The sequence below is a fragment of the Anolis carolinensis genome, chromosome 6, assembly GCF_035594765.1.
Source record: "Anolis carolinensis isolate JA03-04 chromosome 6, rAnoCar3.1.pri, whole genome shotgun sequence".
Lineage (NCBI taxonomy): Eukaryota > Metazoa > Chordata > Lepidosauria > Squamata > Dactyloidae > Anolis > Anolis carolinensis.
In genome coordinates this window covers 60,839,782-60,858,862 of record NC_085846.1, presented here as the reverse complement: position 1 = coordinate 60,858,862, position 19,081 = coordinate 60,839,782, and the positions used below count along the sequence as shown (strand labels likewise).

The 19,081-nt window shown below is 39.4% G+C and overlaps 1 protein-coding gene across 1 annotated transcript in view; it reads right to left on the bottom strand.

Annotated features, from left to right (window-relative positions):
• Nucleotides 1-13,084: 13,084 nt before the first annotated feature.
• dclk3 (doublecortin like kinase 3) overlaps nt 13,085-19,081 on the bottom strand; it is a 50,325-nt gene continuing 44,328 nt past the window's right edge. Inside the window, exons 3-5 of the mRNA XM_062983982.1 lie at nt 17,861-17,993; nt 16,543-16,710; nt 13,085-14,802 (exon numbers count right to left, since the gene is read on the bottom strand). Of these exons, the coding sequence (XP_062840052.1) occupies nt 14,606-14,802; nt 16,543-16,710; nt 17,861-17,993 (498 nt within the window). The 3' untranslated portion in view covers nt 13,085-14,605. The remainder of the gene's footprint in view (nt 14,803-16,542; nt 16,711-17,860; nt 17,994-19,081) is intronic.

The following is a 19,081-nucleotide window of genomic DNA, read 5'->3' as shown; positions in this document are numbered from 1 at the left end:
CTTAAATAGAAGCACATTTGAAACAGAGAACAATTATTTAGTGGAAGGAAGATGAGAGTATTGAGAAAACTGAAAGCGAATGCCTGGTTTACTTTTAGTTTCTTTAGCTTTTCTCTGCCTAGGTAAATTGCAAGTAGCGAGGGAGAATGACAAAGTCCTTTCTGGGCTGCAGGCAAGACAAAGAACATTTTAATAATTGATTATACACAAAGTCTTGTTCTCTGCTACAAAAAGAAAAATCACAATGTGGTACTTCTTGAAGGACAGGAGAAGTCAGACAGGCATCCAGAGACACAGAAGTGCTAAACTGGAGAACATTATGTACTCATCTCATCCATTTCTGACCTTTAAAACTGTAATAGCACAACGCCTCCTATATCCTTGGATTTGCTTTCCAGAGTAGACTACATAAAAATAAGAGCTGTTTTATTGTTATTTTACAGGTTTGAACATTTTAATAAGCAGTTAAACTCTGCAGCATTGCTTGCTTGAATGCCAATGAAATGTAAGGCAGCTTTGGGAGACACAACATTTTAGGTTGGTGTCTGTTTTAGCACATCTTGATGTTGCATTTATCATAATTCTTGGTGAAATGCTTCATGAATTGTTCCTCTCTCTCACACACACACACTTTTCCTTTTCACCCATTAGGTAGCTTCTTGTGCTTCACTAGTTTCCTGAAAAAATAGAGCACAAGGAGGTGTTCACTTCCCATTGATTATTTCCAATGTATTTTTGGATAAAGTAAACTGCTCCATTTTAGATGTAAACACGTAGGGGCACAAACAACTAACATGGACATCTTTGTAACATTTACCATATCTTTGAAAGTGTGAACTGGGACGCAGAGCCGGGGAGTGAGAGGCACGGGGAAACCGAGGGGAACCTGAGAGGAGTGAGAAGACTTGAATGTTTGTTTGGGGGACAGCAGAAAGAGGAAAAGGACCATAGCTCATTTTATGTTTTAATTGCTGTGTTTTTCATGTGTTTTATAATGATCGTGATTTTAATGCCTTCTAAATTTATTTGTGTGTTTTTTGTAAAACCGTATACTGTATGCTGGTTTTATATCTGTAAGCCGCCCCGAGTCCCTCTGGGTAGATGGTGGCAGGGTACAAAAATAAAATTATTATTATTATTATTATTATTATTATTATTATTATTATTATTACTCAAGATCTATTCTAACAACGTCAATGGGATTAAGTCCCCAAATAAAAGGAGGAGGCTCTTCAATTATTTAAAACAAAATAACTATGATTTGATCGCACTCCAAGAAACACATATCGCAAATAAACACATCAAATACCTGGCTCAAGAATGTCTAGGGAAAGAATATTTCGCTTCCGCTAATGAAAAAAACATGGCATAGTCCTGTACATTAAGAAATGGATATCTGCAAAACAAGTATTCAAGGACCCCCAAGGAAGATACATTGGCGTTATTATAGAAATAAACAATAAAAATATTGCTTTGTAATATTTATTGCCCGAACAGCTCTAAACTGAAATTTATAAAAGATCTGAAAAATAACATAGACAAACAAGAATTTGATGACTTAATAGTCTTGGGTGATTTCAATGCGATTGTTGACTTGACGAAAGATAAAACACACTACAATGATAACCAGAATAAAGAAAAATCCAAAACAAGTCTTATTACCTAAGCAATTTCTCGCTCACCTGGAATATCTAAATCTAAAAGATATGTGGAGACATCAGAATGATAACAAAAGAAATTGTACTTTCTACTCCAGTAGACACAAAACGTGGTCACGTATTGATATGGCCTGGGCAACCAACGCCCTAATAATAAGATTAAAAAATATCAAAATTCTACCTAGAATCTTTTCCGATCACTGTGCACTGGAATTTAAAATAAAAGGGAAATCTAACCAATTTAGATGGCGGCTAAAATAAAATCTATTGAAAAAGGAGAAAGATATAGAATTAAACAGGAATCTATTAACCGAATACCTAGAAGTAAATAAAGAAAATGAGACTTCCAAACTCACTCAATGGGAAACAATGAAGGCAGTAATGAGGGGATACTTTATTCAACAAAATTCGATAAAAAAACAAAAACAGAAATAAAGAAATAAAGGAAAACATTGAAAATATAAATAAAAAAGAGAACCAAATAAAAAGCGACCCATCAAATAAGAAGGCAGCCACAGATCTTGAAATACTAAAAAAAAGTTACAAATATTACAGATAAATTAGAGAAGCAATTGAAGTTCATAAGACCATTTCCAAAACACAAACAAAATCGGAAAATGGCTAGCTAAAAAGATTAAAGATAAAAAACGAAAGTATTACATTACCAAAATACAGAAAGATGGGGAATTATATGCGGAAGCAAACAAAATAGCCGACCAATTTACAAAATTTTGTAGAAAACTTTATCGAAAAGAAGAAGTCCCCAAAGAGCAAATAACAAAGTACCTCTGCAATTTGAAGCTACCAAAATTAACCGACAAACAAAGAGAAGTTTTGAATACCTCAATTACAATGTCAGAAATCAACAATGCATTCAGCAAACTAAAGAACAACAAGGCCCCGGGGCCAGACAGCTTTACTGCAATTTTTATAAGTCATTTAAAGATGAATTAGGCCCATTACTAAAAGATTTCTTAAACAATATATTAGAAAATAAAGAAATTCCAAAATTCTGGGAAAAAGCCAACATAACATTGATTCACAAAGAGAATACAGATCCGTCGGAAATTAAAAATTACAGACCCATCTCCCTATTAAATAATGATTACAAGATCTTCGCCACAATTATGGCGGACAGACTTAAAATTTTCTTGAAAAACTGGATATCTGAGGAACAATCGGGCTTCCTCCCAAATAGGCAAATAAAAAACAATATCAGAAGTATAATCAATACCATTGAATATTACGAAAAACACAACGAAAAGCAGCTGGCTCTACTTTTCATCGACACTGAGAAAGCGTTTGATAAGATCAATTGGGAGAGCCCGTTATGAAGCTGCAAATTGGAAATACAAATATGGTTATGACATTCCAGTAGATATGCTGTGCAAAAGGATTGCAGATATTTCTCAGGTCTATACACAAAATGCTGAAATGAGGCCTCTTGGTTGCTGTGTGATGTCTATATCTATCTATATCTATATCTATATCTATATCTATATCTATATCTATATCTATATATATAATAAAAGTGAATGTTTGTATGTTTGTATCAGCTTTTTGATTGGCCTGGCGGAATATGTGCTCGCGTTTTGATTGGCCCGCTGGAATATGGGCCAGCTTTCTGATTGGCCAGGCAGAATGTGCCAGCTTTCTGATTGGCCGCCACTTTCACAGGCCACTGGGACCGCTGAGGGAAAAACTACTACCAGCAGGCTTCGTTCGGCCTACTTTGTCTCCTCAGAACGACGCTAGCTTTGGTACACTTCGGCCTACACTTTTGTAATAAAAAATACCACTGGCACCACCAGGAAGGCCGGAGCTGGACCAAACTTGACACACATAACCCCTAGGACCACTGAACCCACTGACAACGGATCTGGACCAAATAGACCCAACATGGCCAACTTCTACTCCCTCACCTCACCCCCCTTCAGTGCTTCTACTGACATGTCTTGGCCTTTGCAGGCTGCTAGGCCCCAAAAAAAGATGCCATCTTCTCTCCTAGGCCCCAAAAGGACGCCATCTTCTCTCCTAGGCCCCAAAAGGCCTCCTCAATATTGTTCCAAAGACGCCAGCTTTTCCCTGGCTCATTGGGACACAGTACTATTCACAGCACACTAAAGAGAAAATAATGACTATCTTTTTAATCTTTACTTTTAAGGATGGTTTACTCCCCCCCCCCCCCCCGCCCCGCTCAGTTTTTACTGAGGCAAAAACTACCAAAAGCAGGCTTTGGCCTACTAACTCTAACAGGCTTGACACATACAGTCCCCATGATCTACTATACATCCGGGCACTGTTTGGAGTAGGATGATGGACTTGCATATGGGAGTTGTAGTTCACCTGCCCCCACTGAACCCAGCTATGTCTTATTTATACTACTATTGCTTGATGTTACTTTTATGTTTTATGGATGTTAGCACGTGGCTTAATGACCTTACAAGCCACTTTGGTCCATTGCAGAAAGGCGGGGGAGAAATATCAGAATTAAACAAACAAACAAATAAATAAATGTCTCAATGGTATGTATGGTTGGAATGACCTTCTGTCAGGAGGGCTTGAATGGTCTCTTCCTTTGTGGCAGATGGGGCTGGACTGGATGACCTTCAGAGACCCCTTTCAAATCTCCCAATCATATTTATGACTGGATGGTCATCTGTCAGGAGGGCTTGGATGGTGTCTTCCTTTACAGCAGAAGGGGCTGGATTGGATGACCTTCAGAGACCCCTTTCAAATCTAGGACTCTATCTATCTCCCAATCGTATTTATGACTGGGTGGCCATCTGTCAGGAGGGCTTGGATGGTGTCTTCCTCTATGGCAGAAGGGGGTTCGACTTGATGGCCTTTGGCTGCCCCTCCCAACTCTAGGATTGTATGGAAGCCTTTAAATCAGGCACGGGCCAACTTGGGCCCTCCAAGTGTTTTGGACTCCAACTCCCACAATTCCAGACAGCCTACCCCATGATGCGCTTTATGTCCTGGTGCCATTTGCAGGATGATGGACCATGGGTGATGGGATATGTAGTACTTTCAATCACTACGATTCCCACAGGCCACTGCGATGCCCACCAGTGATGGAACTAAACCAAACTTGGCACACAGATGGGACATGCAGTACCTTCACTCGCTTCTTGAGACCACAGCAACTGCTACAAATGACAGAACTGAACCAAATGTGGTATATATATCCCAAATGACACACTTTATATGTTGCAGTAGTTTGGGGAGGATGGATCAAGGACGATGGGATTTGCAGTACCTTCATCCAATTCACCTCCCACAGGCCACTGTGATTCCCATGAATGACGAAACTGTACCAAACTTGATATACAGGTGCAATGTGGCCCCCTTTACGTCCTGATCCGGTTTGGTGCAGGATGGACCATGGATGATGGGATTTCAGTACCCTCACCCGATTCACCTCCCACGGACCACCGTGATACCCATGAAAGCCGAAACTGTACCATACTTGACACACAGGTGCAATGTGACACAATTTATGTCCTGGTGTGGTTTGCAGGAGAATGCACCAAGGATGATGGGATTTCCAGTACCTTCATCCAATTCACCTCCCACAGACCACTGTGATGCCCATGAATGATGAAACTGTACCAAACTTGACATATAGGTGCAATGTGGCCCACTTTATGTCCTCCTATCATTTGAGGGAACAACGGACCATGGATGATGGGATTTACAGGACCTTCACTCACTTCCCCAGACCACTGCGACCCCACCAATGTCTGATCAAGACCAAACTTGACACATTGAGTCCCCATTACCTACTTTACATCCTGGAGCTGTTTGGAGGGGGATGGATCATGGACTTGCATATGGGAGTTGTAGTTCACCCACACCAACTAAAGCCAACTGACACTGGATCGAGACTAAACTTGGAACAAAGGCAAACAATTCCGTTCTCAAACAACCCGGGCTCCACCGGGGCCCCAAGCTAGTATATTTTATAAGTCAGTGTTTGTATGCGGGTATGTGTGCGGCGGACGGCAGTGTATGTGCCAGCTTTCTGATTGGCCGCTACTATCACAGGCCACTGAGACCACCAGGAATGACGGATCTGGACCAAACCTGGCACACTTCATCCCCATGATGCACTTTACGCCCTGGAGCCATTTCCGGGACCATGGATCATGGGTGATGGGATTTGTAGTACTTTCAATCACTCCCACAGACCACTGCAAAGCCCACCAGTGACGGAACTGGACCGAACTTGGCCCACAGAACCCCCATGAACCCCTTTCCCTCCTGGGGCAGATTCGGGGAGGATGGACCAAGTAGCTTCACTCACTTCTTGCTCTGAGAGTTGTAGTTCATCCTTATATAGTCAGCACTGAACCCAGCCGACTTCAGATCTGGACCAAACTTGGCACACTGCCTCATCATGCCCAACTGTGCATACAGGCAGGGTTTCGGGGTGATTGCCCTTAGCCTCTGGGAGTTGTAGTTCATCCTTATACAGACAGCACTGAACCCAGCTGATGTCAGATATGGACCAAACTTGGCACACTGATTCATCAAGCCCAACTGTGCATCCAGGCATGGTTTCGGGGTGATTGACCTTAGCCTCTGGGAGTTGTAGTTCATCCTTATACACACAGCCCTGAACTCTGTCAACGTCAGATCTTGACCAAATTTGGCACACTGTCTCATCATGCCCAACTGAGCATACAGGCAGGGTTTCGGGGTGATTGACCTTAGCCTCTGGGAGTTGTAGTTCATCCTTATACAGACAGCCCTGACCCCAGCCAACGTTGGATCTGGACCAAACATGGCACACTGCCTCATCATGCCCAACTGTGCATACAGGCAGGGTTTCGGGGTGATTGACCTTAGCCTCTGGGAGTTGTAGTTTACCCTTATACAGACAGCCCTGAACTCAGCCGACGTCGGATCTGGACCTAACTTGGCACACTGCCTCATCATGCCGAACTGTCCATACAGGCAGGGTTTCGGGGTGATTGACCTTAGCCTCTGGGAGTTGTAGTTCATCCTTATATAGACAGCCCTGAGCTCAGCCGACGTCGGATCTAGACTAAACTTGGCACACTGCCTCATCATGCCCAACTGTGCATCCAGGCAGTGTTTTGGGTGATTGACCTTAGTGTCTGGGAGTTGTAGTTCACCCTTATACAGACAGCAGTGAACCCAGCCTATGTCTGATCTGGACCAAACATGGCACACTGCCTCATCATGCTCAACTGTGCATACAGGCAAGGTTTTGGGGTGATTGACCTTAGCCTCTGGGAGTTGTAGTTCATCCTTATACACACAGCCCTGAACTCTGTCAACGTCAGATCTTGACCAAATTTGGCACACTGTCTCATCATGCCCAACTGAGCATACAGGCAGGGTTTCGGGGTGATTGACCTTAGCCTCTGGGAGTTGTAGTTCATCCTTATACAGACAGCACTGAACCCAGCCAACTTCAGATCCTGATCAAACATGGCACACAAGTTTCTCAAAATACCCGGGCACCACCGGGTCCCCAAGCTAGTATATAATAAAAGTCAGTGTTTGTATGTATGTATGTTTGTATGCGAGTATGTGGCAGCTTTCTGATTGGCCGCCACTTTCACGGACAACTACATCTGCCACAGATGACGGATCTGGACCAAACTCAACACACTTAATCCCCATGACGCACTTTATGCCCTGGTGCTGTTTGCGGGACGATGGACCATGGGTGATGGGATTTGTAGTACTTGCAATCGCTATGGCTCCCACAGGACAGTGCAACTCCCACGAGTGATGGAACTGGTCCTAACTTGGCACGTAGAACCCCCATGAAACCCTTTCCATCCTGAGACAGATTGGGGGAGGATGGATCAAGTAGCTTCACTCACTTCTTGCTCTGGGAGTTGTAGTTCACCCTTCTACAGACAGCACTGAACCCAGCCGACTTCGGATCTGGACCAAACTTGGCACACTGCCCCATCATGCCCAACTGTGCATACAGGCAGGGTTTCAGGGTGATTGTCCTAGGAATCTGGAAGTTGTAGTTCACATGTATCCGGATAGCACAACCAAACTTAAGTGATATTTCCTCACATCCCAAAACAACTCAATGCCCTCTACTAATATCCCGGGCATTGCCGGGTGCCCAAGCTAGTTGGTTATAAATTTCAAAATGAGGTAGAAGCCATATATTTAAAACAAGACGCCATGTTAATGAGAAATGGTGAAGAAAACAACAAATCAATCCCAATTAATAGAGGTACACAACAAGGATGCCCTTTATCACCACTATTATTAATTCTAATAATGGAAACCTTGGTAAGGGACATAAATGAGGATAAAAATCTAGGAGGGCTGAAAATAAGAAATCAAAATTACAAACTGAGAGTATATGCTGATGACATCATTTGTATTATTGAAAATCTCTTAAACAACATCAATAGATGGATAGAAAAAATAGAAAATTTTGGTAAACTTGCAGATTTCAAATTAAATAAAAAAAACCAAGATGTCAACTAAAAATATAGATGGAAAAACTAAAGAGCAAATACAGAAGACTTCAGAAATAAAGATAGAAAACAAAGTAAAATACTTAGGAGTGACAGTGACACCAAGCAATGCGAAATTGCTAAAGAATAATTATGAGCAACTTTGGTCAAAAATACAAAAAGATATGGAAAAATGGAAGTATCAAAATATTTCTTTACTGGGCTAATAAAAATGACTATCCTGCCTCAACTACTATTTCTTTTCCAAACACTGCCAATAATTAGGAACGACTATCTTTTAAAAAAATGGAATACAGACATAACTATATTCATTTGGAAAAATAAAAAACCAAGAATAAAACTAAAAATACTGATGGATGACAAAAGGAGAGGAGGCCTAGGACTTCCAAACATTAAGTCATATTATGAAGCCTGTAACTTGGTATGGTTAAAAGATTGGACGACCCTGAAAGACACCAAATTACTAATATTAGAAGGACATGACCTACGTGCAGGATGGCATGATTATTTGTGGTATAGTAAAAAATTTCAGAAACCATTTCATCAGAGCATCTTTAATTAGGATTTGGGAGAAATACAAACCTAGATTATATGACAAAACTCCATTGTGGATATCCCCAATGGAAGCAAAACATAAAAGAGAACTGGGTATAGAAAATTGGTTACCTTATCACCAAATATTTTTTAAAAATCATAACAGAGAATTTACCATTAAGACTCATGAAGAATTAAAACAAGAAAACAAGAAGATATCATGGTTTCAATATTATGAAATACTAGAGTGTTACAAACAAGATATTAAAGTAGATTTCAAGCAAGAATCAGGCCTATGGGATTTAATAATGCTAAAAGAAAAAAAAGATAATCAAAATACTATACCAACAACTATTGCAATGGACAACGGAGGAAGAACAGATTAAACATTGCCAAGTTAAATGGGCAAAAGATTTCGGTCATAATATAAATGCAAACCAGTGGGAAGAAATTTGGAATAAAAAAGTAAAATTTTCCACAGCCATAGACATTAGAGAGAACTGGTATAAGATGTTATTCAGATGGTACTACACCCCTACTAAATTAGCAAAATTTAACAAATGCTGGAAGTGTGAGAAAGAAATAGGAACTTTTTTCCATCGATGGTGGATGTGTAAAGAAATTAAAAGATACTGGAACAGTATTCATTTAATAACACAGAAAATATTAAAAATCAAATTTCCCCTGGCATCAGAAATGTATTTATTGGGCATAACAAATGCAAAACTAAATGCAAATCAAGATAAAATGTTCTTTCTTATGTGCACAGCTGCAAGATTAGTTCTGGCTAAAGTTTGGAAACAAAAAAAAAATTCCAACTCCTGACGATTGGATTCTAAAACTGTTAGATTTAATACAAATTGACTGTCTGTCACAAAAACTAAGAGATGCTAAACAAAAAACAGATTGGACTGGTTTCTAAGATTTCATGCAAGATAGAGGAATGGCATTAACAATAAACCTATCAGATGTTTGAAAAGCAACGCAGAAGGCTAACTGGAAAGAATAACAGAAGCATTTCCTTAATTTTTTTTTTCATGTCAGGAGCAACCTGAGTCGCTTCTGGTGTGAGAGAATTGGCCGTCTTCAAGGACGTTGCCCAGGGGACGCCCAGATTTTTTGATGTTTTTGCCATCCTTTCATGTATGAATGAATGAATTGTTTAATATACTAGCCATAGGCCATGAGATCAGTAATATACAACCTTTAAAAACTTTATAAACTTTCCAATATAAACATTAAAACTTATTCAAAAAATTAAAACTAGCTCTTTAAAATTATGATGGCAGAAACATAATAATGACAGTGTCTGATTTGTATCATCCCAAACCATTTCCATTTCCATTTCTGACCTCAAGTATGGATTTTGCTACTTTAGCTCTGATCTTTTGGGCTGCGATTGCAAATGTAGCCAACTTATGTGTTATGTTTCTAGAATAATCTGCTAGCAAGTCACAGATCACAGCAGATTGTTGCCATGCTGCCCTTTCTTCCAAGAGTGTTCCCAGGAGATTTTTCCTAGGATCATTATACAAGGGACAATGTAGCACATAGTGTGTTAGATCTTCTTTTTCCCCCGTGCCACAAATGCAAAGTCGTTGGACATAGGGGATCCCTCTGTATCTTCCCTCTAGCCAGTTGGATGGCATTGTTTGGAAGCACAGGGCTGTGAATGCTTTCCTCAGGGCTGCAGACGTTAGGTCTTGAAGATATTGTTGACAATATTGGTCACTCTTCAGTTGGGGATACCAGGTAGAGAAACCTTGCTGTTTGCTAATCTGCAAGTTGTCAGCTGCATCCATCTCAAAGATTTTGTCTCTAATCGCCTTCTTATCCGGATGCATTAGAGTTGTTGTTGACCCATCAAAATACTGATGGAGCAAGGCTTGCCAGAATTGAACCCATCCTCCCTGCTTATACTGTTCTATCATGCATTGCTTTATTATACTCTTGTCCTCCATTCCCAGAACTCTCTTCCCATATGAGATGTTAAGCTTATGCATTCTGGCCTTAAGTGAAGCTAGATCCAATTCAAGCCTTTAACAAGGCAGCTGGAGTCCCAGGGGGGAGGGCTAAAAGAGCTCTTGCAAACTTATTCTGAATACATTCAACCTGTTTTGTATTATCCTGTCCCCAAATTTCTGCTCCGTATAACAGTTGAAGTAAAATTTTAGCAGCAAAAATCTTTACTGTGGGACATACCAAGGAACCTCCCTTTGTTTTCCCAAAGGCTAGGATTGATTTCACTGACCTCCAGGCTGATAATTTGGCTGCCTCTATATGGCTCTTCCAGTTACCATTATATGAGAAGTGTATGCCCAGGTATTTTAAAGCTATGACACTGCTCTATTGAGTGGCCATCCAATTTCCATTTATGTGTTTGTTTCCTTTTGGAAAATACCATAACTTTGGTTTTAGAGTGATTGATCCTCAGCTTCTCTTGTTCACAGATTCTACTTAGTGATCTCAAAAGTCTCCTGAGACCTATTTGTGTAGTTGACAGGAGGACCATGTCATCCGCATACAACAAGACTTGGATTCTCCGACTACCTCCTGATGGAGGAAAGTGATCGGGGGAGCTCAACTCAGCAACTAGATGGTTCACATAGAAATTAAACAGAAAAGGTGCTAGCAAACAGCCTTGCCTAACTCTTTTTGTTTCAATGTCGTTTGATAGCTTGCCTGACAGACCTAACCTCACTCTTAGGTCTGTCCCCGAATATAGCTGTTGCAGTAATAACAACACACACCAACCGGAAGTCTTGTTTTTGCCATCCTTGTGGGAGGCTTCTCTCATGTCCCCGTATGGAGCTGGAGCTGACAGAGGAGGCTCATCTGCGCTCTCCCCGGGTGAGATTTGAACCTGGCAGCCTTCAGGTCAGCAACCCAACCTTCAGATGTTTTTAAATGGAAGCTGGGCTTTGTTTTTTTTTACCTCAAAAGGGCAATGGGAAGTCAACCCTCAAAACCTTTAGTTTTATTGCTATTTTTTTCCTATAATTTTTTTATTTTTATTTTTTACTTTTATTTTTTAATTGATTTTTTCCTCTTTTTTCCCCATCTCCTTTATTTTGTTTCTTTTCCTCCTTTCTCTTTATTCTCTCCACAATGTTTTCCCCCACTTTTGCTGTATATACCACTTATAACACAATAAAAATTATTATAAAAAAAGAAAGTGTGAACTGTCTCATTAAAAAAAAACAATTGAACACCGGAAACCTATTTTTAACAAGTAAATCCATACTGGATTAACAAGAAAGTGATTCCATGGTAGATGGGTTAATATTATTTAAGTCCCTTTTAGCTCAGTGGTTCCCAACCCATAAGTTGCGATCCCAAATTGAGTCACAAAGAGTTTTCTTTGGGGTCAATAGGCAGTGGCAAGCAATGAAAATTTCAAAAAGGGGAAAGCAAAAACTCACGTCATTGTGTCTTGCACAGAGATTTTTTTGCATGAATGTGTAATGAACTTTCATTTGTTGGGTTACCTTGTTGTGAGGTCTAGCTTCATGCACAGTTCAATGATTGGATTTATGGAATGTGGGCGCTGCTCAGCTTGTGATTGATTCTTAGTGATACATGAGTCCTGCCTACCCTTGTTTCTTACGGGTGTTACTGGTTTTTCTTCAATACCAGCAAATTCTGCAAAATATAATAAATCGTATGTCAACACGAATCGAATGATCTCGCTTCCAGAAATCTGACACTCAGCACATTATGTTACAGTATTCCCTCAGTTATCGCTGGAGTTAGGTTCCAGGACCACCTGCAATAAGTGAAAATCCGCGAAGTAGGGACACAATATTTATTTTAATATTTATACATTATTTTAGTAGTTATACATTATTTTAAGTCTTTATCAACCAATCGTGTGTTGATAAATCGCCTCCTTCTCCTCCAGTTGCCGCTTGGGCTCCTTTTCTCTTCCTTTGGCTTCTCCTTCCTCCCTTCCTTAGGCTGCAAATTGTAATTTTAATGATTTATTATAGTCTTTTAGAGTTTATTGAAAAACCGCGAAACAGCGAATCCATGGAAAGTGAACCGCGAAGTAGTGAGGGAACACTGTATTTCCTTTCTTTGGCTAGCCAACCAACCAGACAAGAGCAATCAACCACAAGCCAAGCTGTGCTATAAGGTCCAGACACCAGTCGTCACTGTAGCAGCGCCAACAGATCTAATTTCTAATGTATCAGGGTCGCATGTCACCTATTTTTAATGTAACGGGGTCATGGGTCACTTTACCTCTATAAAATGGGGTTGCAACTCAAAAAAGCTTGAGAACCACTGCTTTAGCTGAATGTCTAATAGCTCCTAAAATGAGCTTTCCACAATAGAAGCTTCTTCCACAAGCAAATTCTGTTTCTAGCTATCTGTTAAATCAACAAACTAACCAAAAATGAAGAGAAATATTTTCTGATTTGTTGTTTATTTGTTTTAAGTCTCTAGTATTTTACAGTCCAGCTCAGTGAAAACAAAGGATGTAAAGATAGACCAAAAAATGTGCTTGGGTAAATTTGCAGACAAGACCTAGCAAGACAATGTACTTCCCCATGTACAGGCATGCACTTACATGTATCCACATATGTGCACATACAGAGAGGAGGAGAAATGGATATCATTTCATGCTGGTTGTGGCACCAAGATGAGACGTTGTTGCATCCCAAACAATGGACAGAAAGATTTCCACTCACAGCGTTCTTTGTCATGTATTGTTTCACAGGAGAGTTTATGCAGAAATTGGACTTTCATTTGACTCTAAAAAGAACAGATTTTTAAATTTTCCTTCCTGTTCAACAGCTGTCCAGGTCTAAAGCAGAAGGCAGAGGTAGAGGTTGGAGTCCAAGATGGAACAAACAGAAGCTGGGATCTGAAAGATTTGGGCTAACCTTCCAGGATTTATAACAGGAATGACCCCTCCATGTTCACCTCCAGCCCGCCTACACTTGAAACCCAAATGCAATCAATCCCAAACAGCTTAGTAAGGGAAAGTTAGTTCAGAACCTGGAAATACTCGAACTCAAAGAATTCACCAACTCATAAATTCTGCATTTGACTATCAAAGTTCCTTGGCGCAACCTTGAGACTTTCTACTAAAAGTTATACTGAAGTAAGAGATTAATAATTCCCCTTTATCCCATGTGTTATTCATTACAGAAACTTGAATAGAAGACTTCAAAGAAAAATGCTGGACCTCTAAGGACATTCTGTTTGTACAATAGTGAAAGTAACCAAAATGTTGTACAATGACACAGGGATACCTTGTGGGTTACTTTTAAAACCCTTTACCTAAAGAAGAGGCAGGTTTTTTTCTTATATGCGCCAATGTTTTGCTATTCATAATGGGAAGGATAAAGTTAGACTGACATAATGTACATGCTATTATAGTCACATCCTATTACTTTTTCATAATTTATATTAAACACACAGTATATAAAATATACTTCTGAAACCAGGATTCGACATATACTATACACAGTACATACAGAAAGCATTTTTCAAGCTATCTTAAAATAGTTCATCCAAATAAAAGGTAATGTCTTAATGCCTACAGAGAGGTATAAGATGTAAACATACAGAGAAACAGATGAAGGAACTCTTTGGGTGCCTAGAGGTGTACTGAAACAATAAGAGACAGTATATATTTCATCAACAGACAATGCTCAACATCTTTTCACATTTGCAATGCCATTAAAGGATTCAGGAAATCTGATACCAATGTCTTGCCCCTCCCAAGTGTCTTGGTTTTTTGCTTTTCAAGCTGAAAAACCGCTCCATGGAAGGATGGGAAGATGTAGCTGGGATGACATTTCAGTGTTGTGCAGTTGGTCTTCATAAAGGAATAAAGGATCTCCTTTGCATTCAGTTCTTCAGAGAATACTGTGAATTAAAACACCGCTTGCTTGTGGTATATGATTCTAGCCACATCCTTTATGAGTCCTCATTGGTAGTTTCTCCCTTGCGCTGGCTACGAAAATGGCGCTCGAGATTGATTGTCACTTCCTTTTGCAGGTTTCTGCTGTTGTTTTTTCCAGCTGTGTCGATCCACAGATGCTGAAGAACTTGCTGAGCAGTGTATCGCTTTTTAGGATCAACCACAAGGAGTCTGTTTATCAGATCTTTTGCAGCTATCAGAGACATAAGTAAAATATGAGTTTGGTTTGGATAGCTTCTCCCTCTCCAAATAACATAAATGGATGATAGTTATGATTTGGTGCATAGCAAAATTACGATAGTCAATGGTGGGTTTCAAGGCTAAAAGACATATCGGCTGCAATCCGCATTGCACAGTTCATATGGCCATTTAAGGACAGATTTTTTTAAAAAAGTTTTGCACTGTACTTTTTAAAAAGAATCAACAAACTAAAACTTCATTTACATTTAAAATATAATTGAGTGAATTTTAACACAAAAATAATGAAACACTGAATATAAAGACCGCCACAAGCACTTTGCACTGCAAAAATATACAACTAATATTCTGCATAATACCAACAATTAAAGATAGCAGTCTAGGCCAGGGCTTCTTAAAATTGTCCACTTGGGACCTCTTTTGACCTGGAAATTTTTACATGACCCCAGGGCATGTATGTAAATAGATATAACAATCAAACTGATAAGAAATCAGCATTTGCAAGGCTTGCTAAACAGGCAGATTTTCTTTCTTATAAGTATAGCGGAAACATCTTCTGCACTGCACAACAGATTCATGTAAAGATCTCAAACAGCCACTAGGTGACATTTAGTAAGGTTTTTTGGCACCTCAACATTGAGCTAAGGGAACCCCATTTGGGGCTGAGGCCCAGTTTAAGAAGCAGTGGTCTAGACTGTGTGTGATACACAGCCACATAACCCAGAATATCAAGGCAGATAATCCACAATATCTGCTTTAAATTGGATTGTCTGAGCCCACACTGCCATATAATCCAGTTCTGGGTGGGTTTTATACAGTTGTGTGGAAGGGGCCATAATCATTGTGTAGCATTACAAGGATAAATCACAACATGCCTACAGTTCACATACTTCTCCCTTCCCAATTCATGTATGGTTGCAAGGAGACTTTAAATTGCCGCTTCTGTTTTACATTAATGATATTTTGACATACCATCCAAAATCTAAGGTTTTGGGCCTAAATTGTGGTTTATTTGTAACTAATTTGTAATTACTGAAACAACCAGTCTCAACAACTGTTGTTTAAAGTTGGCTTGCTTTTATTAACCACCATTAATATTTATTACAATTTGTCCAGGATCAGCAACTCCAAGAAGGATCCATTACTTAATCTAAAATAAAATGGGCAGACACATTGGATGTTAAGGCCAATATGCCTCCCACCTCCAAACTGTTTACAAATTGTTTTACAACCTCAGAGATGATCAGTATCCCATACAAAAGTTCTGCCCAATTTACTTTGTTTCTTTCTACTCCTCACCAGTTCCTGGCCAAGAGGCAACATTTGTTTAAACCAGGAAGTGATGGCCACATTCTCCCCATCCTTCTTCTAAAAGGAAGGAAAAGCTTCCAACTTCTACCAGCCAAAGTAGAAGGAGCAATAAAAACTGAGTTCTATAACCTGTAAAAACATGCAAAAGGCTTTTAATTTGATTATGTAATTTTTTCTGCTTCTAGTATTCACACAGTGATATCCAGAACATAACATATCAATTCTCCATCCAACCCCCATTTTCATTCTCCCTTTTTTCCAAATCCTAAAATTTTGCCAGGAACTAGGCACACAATTCCAAGCTTTCCTTCCCAACATTATGGATTGAAATCTTGATGTTTTATACAAAATACCAACGTTTACATAGATGCCCAATAAGGAAATAGGGAATACAAATAAAATTTCACAATTTTAGGAAGCCTACCAGGTGAAATGTTGTCCCAGTATGGTGAGAGAAATTCGTAATGTCCAAGCTGTATGATTTGAAACAGCTCCTCTTGGTCACGTTCATGACTTCGGAAAGGAGGGAAGCCACACAGCAAAATGTAGAGTATTACGCCAGTGGCCCACATGTCCACTTCTAGTCCATAGCCTAAGAAAGAAGAAAAATAAAATGCCGCCTCATATTTTAAAAGTGTGATTGAAATATTCATTTGAATAATTGGCAATATGACCTTAGATGGCCCAGGTCAGTCTGAGGGTGCAACAAAACGCATGCAGGCTATTCTGGTTTAACCTGGAAAAAGCCGCTTAATGTTGCTGCACCCTGGCTTAAAATAATTTAGGAGAATAATGCACCAGCATTTGGCTTCCCCGAGTTCTGGCAACATCCTCAGCCATTTCCTAAGTGGAACCTGCTGTAGGTGTCCTGACAGCCATCCTGCACTCCCACATGTGTATGTGAGCATACCAGTGAGCCCAACTTAATCTGGCCCAGTCACCTCCTTCATCCACACTGCTTTATTCCTCTAGCTTCCAACAGAAGCAGAACAAAGCAGGAAGACTGAATTGCATGGATACTCATGCCTTGAGGGAGGAGATGACACAGAAATCACTAATTGCCTGTACTCTTCCTTTCTATTTATAATGCCTCTTGGACCCTTCTCCATATCTGCTGACTTCTTTCCCAATGGGAAATGATGATACCATCATTTTAGATTCATTCTCAATGTACAAGCTTTTAGGGATGCAAAAAACGGTAGAAGAAAAGTTCATTTCGGTTTTGAAATTAAAAAGTCTGGATCAGCAAGCCTCATCCAGAGAAACATCCTGACTTTTGATAATGGAATGATTAACAGTCCTCAGAACTTTGTCAGCTCAGTCAGCTCCTGTCCACTCATGCTAGTAAATTAATAGTAGTAGTAGTATTCAAGAATTGGACTGAAATTATGTTTCCCAACCTGCCAATCTGTAGGATGGGTGTTTTAATAAAAGAATTACAGCTGATCTCCCCAACTTGAGGATATATTAAGAGTATAAATAGGTCACAGAGGCACCAAAATGTAAAACATAAAAAGATATCATAGACCCAAACACTCCACGTTCATTTTTTTTTCCATAAATAGATTTCCATAAATACCATGTGTGTTGTGTAGATGCTCATCTGGAAAAAAGCCAATCATGGCAGAACATAAGAGAAAAAGCTAATGAAAATGTTGATAGATAGATATTCAATAAACAGAGGGGTTTTTTTATAACTGGACAATGTACAAAGATAATTTGGAAATAAATGTTATATTCACCATTCTCAGCCAGTATTTCAGGGGCAACATATGTTGGAGTTCCACATACAGTGAATATTGGTTTTGTCACTTTCTTTGCAAGGCCAAAATCTGCTAGTTTCAATGTAGTAGTTTTATCTGGATTACGTTGAACCTGTGCAGGGGGGAAAAAACAGAACAGATTGTGCCTTCAAGATTTAAACGTGAACAGCTTAACCTTAATAAATGCATGTGAAAGAACTGAAAACTAAAATACAAGTAAAATAAAGAAGAAATATTCAAAAATTAAGATTATTATTTCTTTCTAGGTCTGATGTTCAGACTAAGAAAGTCATATCTATGATGTCATGGAGCAATTTAACTTGTTGCATTAAGTGCCAATTCCCCTTGTACCTGTAATCACTGATACCCACAATTTCCACACAGACAAACATGCTCAATTCTAAAAGGAAGGAAAGTGGAGGGCCCAACTCCCTACATTGTGAGAAAAATCTTATCATTCCCTTCAAAATAAATTAATACCATAGAAAAACTATTGGAGTAATGGCTACAACTCATGGAGAATATCTGGGTTCTCTGGAGAGTAGTTTCCATCACCACAAAGAATAACGAAAAACCACTGGTTCTTAAACTAATATACCCACACAATTGCTATATAAATAAAGCGTAACTTGTAATGTTGGTATCCTAGGGTATTTACAGGACGTCAGCTATGACCTTCCTTATTGTAAGAGAGGGTGGTTTGATCAACATACATATTTCACGTTGCGGGAAGTCAATGCAAGCCTTTCATACTGGGCAAGTCACCACAATTTTAGTCTATATAAGGCATATTATCCCCATCTCTAGGCCTCAGATGTCAGTACAATATTTCAAATTGCAGGGTAGGTTTATAAACATGGACATAGGTAGAGCTGGTTAGCAAGTAATTCCAGTGAAGCATAGTAAAGAAATGACTACAAGCTTGGCAACTAGCCTCTGCTGTATCTCTTTGCGACACAAGATGGCAATGCTACATTATTATTTCAGAATATTCATGTATTAGGAACAACAGGACTCACTGTACATTGTCAGACTAATATTAAATGAAGGGAACAGAACAAGTGCTTATCACTACTGTTCTTCTTTCTACATTACTTTTAGCAGATGCTATCAAAATTGGATATGGTATCACCAGCATTTGTTTCCAAAAAAAGGTGCAATTATCATTGTATTCAGGGCTCTTTTTCTGCCCTCACTTTG